Raw genomic sequence first — 6,212 nt, 5'->3', positions numbered from 1 at the left:
CACACACACACACACACACACACACACACACACACACATACACACACACACACACCCTGTCTTCTCATTGGCTGCAGATGGTCTCTAGCAGTCAGGTGGACTTCTGCTGATCGATACTGTGCAGATAAAAGCCCCGTGGTGCTGCAGGAGGTTACCCTGCTCGTCCCTGAACGCATCACCGACGGGATGGCGAACTCCAGCGGACCCGACCTGTCTCGCGTCTTCAGGGGAACTTTCATCCACGCGACGCCGCAAACCGCGCTGCAGATCCTGGAGGATCATCTCGTGGGAGTGGATACCCACGGGAAGGTTTGTCCAACATCTAAAACAGCTTTTGGTATAAAATTAAAAGTGAAAACAAACAAAACACATATGCAAATATATAGCATATTTGGCTGTTAAGAGATGGGAAATAACGAAAAAGTAGATTTTTGTGATATTTTTACTTTACTATTTATTTTTGTGGCGACTTTTTTCTTTTACTCCTTACATTTTAATACGAATATCGGTACTTTCTACTGCTTACATTTTACAAAATTGACTCGTTGCTTTAGTTTTGTACCAAAGGTCGTCTGTCAGGTGTGATTGTGAGTGCGAGTGCATGTTGGAGAACAGCGCGGACACGCGCCTTGCACCGTGAGCGGGCGCGCACGCCACACGGAGATAAAAGTAAGAGAAAGGAAAACGAGACTATCTGTCCGGAGGGTAATCAGTAGAGATTGTGTTATGTGTGTGAGTCCTGGAGAACTGTGAGTCGTATTACTGATGTTGTCAGTTCATTTGAGCTGTTGTTGTGTTGTTCTATCACATTTAAAGTGAGTTAGTGATGTTGTTTTTAGGGAACGTTTCCCAGAACGTTCCCTGAAGGTTAGGGTTGGTTGTGGTTTGGTTGCATAAGAAAGTTGTTTTAACGTTTTGGGAACGTTACTTTTTGGTTACATTGAACTTGAACTTTCTCAGAATGTTCCCCTAACGTTCCCACCTTTAGAGAACGTTCCCCTAATGTTCCCCTAACGTTCCCACCTTTAGAGATGGTTCCCTTAAAGTTCCCCTAACGTTCCCACCTTTAGAGAATGTTCCCCTAACGTTCCCCTAGGTTGCAACCTTTAGAGAACGTTCCCTTAAAGTTCCCCTAACGTTCCCACCTTTAGAGAACATTCCCCTAACGTTGCAACCTTTAGAGAACGTTCCCCTAATGTTCCCCTAACGTTCCCACCTTTAGAGAACGTTCCCTTAAAGTTCCCCTAACGTTCCCCTAACGATGCAACCTTTACAGAACGTTCCCCTAACGTTCCCACCTTTAAAGAATGTTCCCCTAATGTTCCCCTAACGTTCCCACCTTTAGAGAACGTTCCCTTAACGTTCCCCTAATGTTCCCCTAACGTTGCAACCTTTAGAGAACATTCCCCTTAATGTTCCCCTAACTTCCCCCTTAGAGGTTCCCTTAAGTTCCCCTACTTTCCCACCTTTAGAGATGTTCCCCTAACGTTCCCCTAGGTTGCAACCTTTGAGAGACGTTCCCTTAAAGTTCCCCTAACGTTTCCCACCTTAGAGAACATTCCCCACGTGCAACCTTTAGAGAACGTTCCCCTAATGTTCCCCTAACGTTCCCACCTTTAGAGAACGTTCCCTTAAAGTTCCCCTAACGTTCCCCTAACGATGCAACCTTACAGACACTTCCCCTAACGTTCCCACCTTTAAGAATGTTCCCTAATGTTCCCCTAACGTCTTCCCACCTTTAGAGAACGTTCCCTTAAAGTTCCCCTAACGTTCCCCTAACGATGCAACCTTTAGAGAACGTTCCCCTAACGATGCAACCTTTAGAGAATGTTCCCCTAACGTTCCCACCTTTAGAGAACGTTCCCTTAACGTTCCCCTAATGTTCCCCTAACGTTGCAACCTTTAGAGAACATTCCCTTAATGTTCCCCTAACGTTCCCACCTTTAGAGAATGTTCCCTTAACGTTCCCCTAACGTTCCCACCTTTAGAGAATGTTCCACTAATGTTCCCACCTTTAGAGAACGTTCCCTTAACGTTCCCCTAATGTTCCCCTAACGTTGCAACCTTTAGAGAACGTTCCCCTAATGTTCCCCTAACGTTGCAACCTTTAGAGAACGTTCCCCTAATGTTCCCCTAACGTTCCCACCTTTAGAGAATGTTCCCCTAACGTTGCAACCTTTAGAGAACGTTCCCCTAATGTTCCCCTAACGTTCCCACCTTTAGAGAATGTTCCCTTAACGTTGCAACCTTTAGAGAACGTTCCCCTAATGTTCCCCTAACGTTTCCACCTTCAGAGAATGTTCCCCTAACGTTTCCACCTTCAGAGAATGTTCCCCTAACGTTGCAACCTTTAGAGAACGTTCCCTTAATGTTCCCTAACGTTCCCACCTTTAGAGAACGTTCCCTTAACGTTCCCCTAACGTTGCAACCTTTAGAGAACGTTCCCCTGAAGTTTCAACCTTTAGAGAACGTTCCCCTAATGTTCCCCTAACGTTCCCACCTTTAGAGAACGTTCCCTTAACGTTCCCACCTTTAGAGAATGTTCCCTTAACGTTGCAACCTTTAGAGAACGTTCCCCTAATGTTCCCCTAACATTCCCACCTTTAGAGAACGTTCCCTTAATGTTCCCCTAACGTTCCCACCTTTAGAGAATGTTCCCTTAACGTTCCCACCTTTAGAGAACGTTCCCCTGAAGTTGCAACCTTTAGAGAACGTTCCCCTAATGTTCCCCTAACGTTGCAACCTTTAGAGAACGTTCCCCTAACGTTCCCACCTTTAGAGAACGTTCCCTTAATGTTCCCCTAACGTTCCCACCTTTAGAGAACGTTCCCTTAACGTTCCCCTAATGTTCCCCTAACGTTGCAACCTTTAGAGAACATTCCCTTAATGTTCCCCTAACGTTCCCACCTTTAGAGAACGTTCCCTTAACGTTCCCCTAATGTTCCCCTAACGTTGCAACCTTTAGAGAACGTCAGAATCTGGAGTCCCAGTGTCTGTCACAATAAATACGTGATGTTTTAGGCGTGTTGGCAGACGGACCTTTAAATGGAGCCAACGGCAGATAAAGAGCATGTTTTCATGTCCCCTGAAGTTTCTCAGTTTGTACTCTATTAACATTCATGTGCTCCAGGGAGCATGGACACCTTTACTTTTATACTTTAAGTACATTTCCAAGCCTGTACTTTTACTTGAGTAAAGAAGTTATTAAATCAGTACTTCTACTTTTACCAGAGTATTTTTTAACACGAGTATCTGTACTTCTACTTGAGTACGGGACGTGAGTACCTTTGCCATCTCTGGCTGTTAGTGATAGTTTGATACATGTCTAGCTGTCTTGCAACATTTGGCCCAGTTTGGATGAAACATACGACGTTAATCTGTTACACTCTCAACATGGTCTTCTTCAGTCAGCTGTTGCTGAGCAACTTTCCCCAATTTGGGCCACTCTGAGCTCTCAGACGTTAGTGACAGCCTGAAGGAGCCTCTCCAATCAGAGGGAATCGGCCTCGGTGTATTTGCTGCAAACTATTCTAAAAATGGAAATATAGCCGCCAACGGCGATTCAAAGTCAAAGTTAAAGTCCCTTTATTAGTCTCATAAGGAGAAGTTCGTTTTGGACACTGAGTAACTTACTTTGCTGCGAGAGTTACAGACACAAGGACAGGCACAGGGTTAAAAACAATTAAGAGACAAATGGACAGTCAACATGTGGGTTATCCAAAGGGCTGATTGCAGATTTACCATTTTCTATACTAATATAAGATGAAAGCCATCCTTCAGAAAACAAAAAACAATTTCATTCATCCTTTTCATCCATCCATCACATTCGCGGGTTCAAACCTCAGTAGTGATTTCACACACGTGGTCCAACGTCGTTAATATAAAACATGTCCTGCAAGCTTCGTAACGATTGGACAAACAGTGGATTTTGTGTAAAATGCCAACAGCTGATTCGTCAAAAAATATTTATATTCTATTCAGTGTGACATGTGGCTAAAAGCAGCAGATAAAAGCAGATGACCAACACAAAAACAACCTCTAATAAATAGAGCCATGCAGTGGTTCTGACACATGCCTTTGGTGTGGGAGACCTGGGTTCAGTTCCCACAACCGATGTGTCCCTGAGCAAGGCACTTAACCCCTATAGTTGCATATGTAGCAGTTGTAAGACGCTTTGGATAAACACGTCAGCTAAATGACATGTTAAAAAACCCAAAATGCTGCAGGTTAAATCATTTAACCCTTGTGTCGTCCTCTGGGCAAAATTGACCCGTTTCAAAGTGTTTAAAATCAGAAATATTGGATTTCTTTCAACCAAATTGCCCCAAAATAACATGGATGATTCCATACGTTGTTCAGGTGACATTAATGGTTACTGTCATTGAATTTTTGGGGTTGTTTTATTTAATCTTGTAGCATTTTAATTCATTTTTTTATGGTTTCTAAAACCAGTATTGGGACTAAACTTTGACATCTACCCATCTGAGATCCACTCAACATCCTCTGATCTTAACTAGTAGTCAGAATTATTCATAATTTCTGCCTTTTTAACTAAAAACTTATGTGTAATTTGATATAAATGAGGTTTGTTGACCATGAATTCCAAGAATAAGAAAAGTAAAAACCTGTTATTAAACCAGCTCAGGTTTTTAAAAAAAACAAACACCTAAAGCTGGAAAAAGTGACGAATAAATCAGAAAAAGTGACAAAAAAACAACGGAAGAGCACAAAGAAACGTTCATTTTTCAATTTTGACCTGGAAGGACAAGTTCATGGTTAACGGGACGACAACACAAGGGTTAAAAATGGCGGTTTCATCCTGCAGCACATCTGAAAAAACCTCATTCATGGTCATTTATTATGTGAGGAGGAACCCAGAGAAGTATTAAAAGATATGTGTCAGCCTTGCTACCACCATTAAATAAGTGTAATTATAATAATAATTAATTAATAAATCTGTGTATAACTTGCTCCCCTCTGATATTATGTCTACTGAACTTCTATGATTTTATAACTATCTGAGACCTTATTCAGCACTTGATTGTACTTTTATTTTGATTTTCAGATGTAACCAAAGGTGAACTCATGCGATGGTTATTTAACCCGTGCAAACGAGCAACTTTTTGTTTTTCCGGGTCAAAACTGAAACCTTTTGATTGTCTTTTTTTAAAACCTTTTGTTGCTTTTCCCCTCTGATGTTTTTGTTTTTGTTTTTCTGAGCCTTTTGGCGTTTTTGAAGCTTTTTTGTACATTTTAGTCACTTTGTTCAATGGTCTTTCATTAAAAAAAAGTTTTTTGAATGCTCTAAAATTGAGCAAAACCTCCAAATGTAAAGACAGCGGTGGGCCGATCAATGTGTGGAACAATCTGCGTGATTTTTTCTGAAATTGTGGTTGAAAGACACTTTTCTGATATAGATTTTTATTTTTTCAAAATAGGTTTCATTTTTCTTTTCACTTTTTTTTCTAACCGTACCGGGGTTGGTGAGGAGTTCTGATTTTGTTTGTTTGTCCCTCTGTTTGCCGTGTTTGTGTAATTATACATATAAAAAAAATCCAATCAGCAGTTTGCAGGTTTTCACGTCACCTTTTGGTGTCGCCTCAGCTCGCTTGGTGCCTCGACTGAGGTAGTACTACAAAAAGTACCCGGTAGCAGGTACCAGGGACTTTTTATCATAATCGAAAACCAAAAAGACGAGTAAAGTCGAGTAGATACCATGGAATGGAAAAACACCCTTATACTCCATCACCTTACTTCCTGCTTTGCTCGCATCATAACTTCTACGGCCACTAGAGGGCGCCGACACTATTAACGTAAATATGAGTCGTAATTGCTGCTTTACGTGAGCGTTTTTCGGGGTAGGACAGATTCTCTGTCCCTGTGTGCAACATGTGGGATTAAAATCCACAGGACGTCTTTCAAACACCTGATGCATGCTCGACGTTATTGAGGAGGAAATACAATAATAATACAACATTGTGGAAATCCTACGCGGTGCACTGCACATGGAGGATGTTCTCATCTCTCTCAGCTGCTCCTCTGTTTCATGTTGTCATCAACTCGTCGCTGATTTCCATTCTGCCGTCAGATCGCTTTCATCGAGAACGGAGCCGAGCTGAACCGACTGTCTCAGACCTTCGGATTCAGCCCGTCTGACGTCACTCAGCTGGCTCAACAGTAAGTAGAATATGTCAAATTAATTGATCAATGGG

General features: G+C 42.1%; 1 protein-coding gene across 2 annotated transcripts in view; it reads left to right on the top strand.

The window, feature by feature from the left end:
• Positions 1–49: 49 nt before the first annotated feature.
• The window catches only part of gda (guanine deaminase), a 68,150-nt gene continuing 61,987 nt past the window's right edge, over positions 50–6,212 (top strand). For both annotated transcript variants that reach the window (XM_032516284.1, XM_032516283.1), the window contains exons 1-2: positions 50–309; positions 6,089–6,177. In XM_032516284.1, the coding sequence (XP_032372175.1) occupies positions 187–309; positions 6,089–6,177 (212 nt within the window). In that variant the 5' untranslated portion in view covers positions 50–186. The remainder of the gene's footprint in view (positions 310–6,088; positions 6,178–6,212) is intronic.

This window comes from Etheostoma spectabile, chromosome 5, assembly GCF_008692095.1.
Source record: "Etheostoma spectabile isolate EspeVRDwgs_2016 chromosome 5, UIUC_Espe_1.0, whole genome shotgun sequence".
NCBI classification, from domain to species: domain Eukaryota; kingdom Metazoa; phylum Chordata; class Actinopteri; order Perciformes; family Percidae; genus Etheostoma; species Etheostoma spectabile.
Note: the sequence above shows the minus strand (reverse complement) of the source record. Positions and strands in the feature narration are given on the sequence as shown.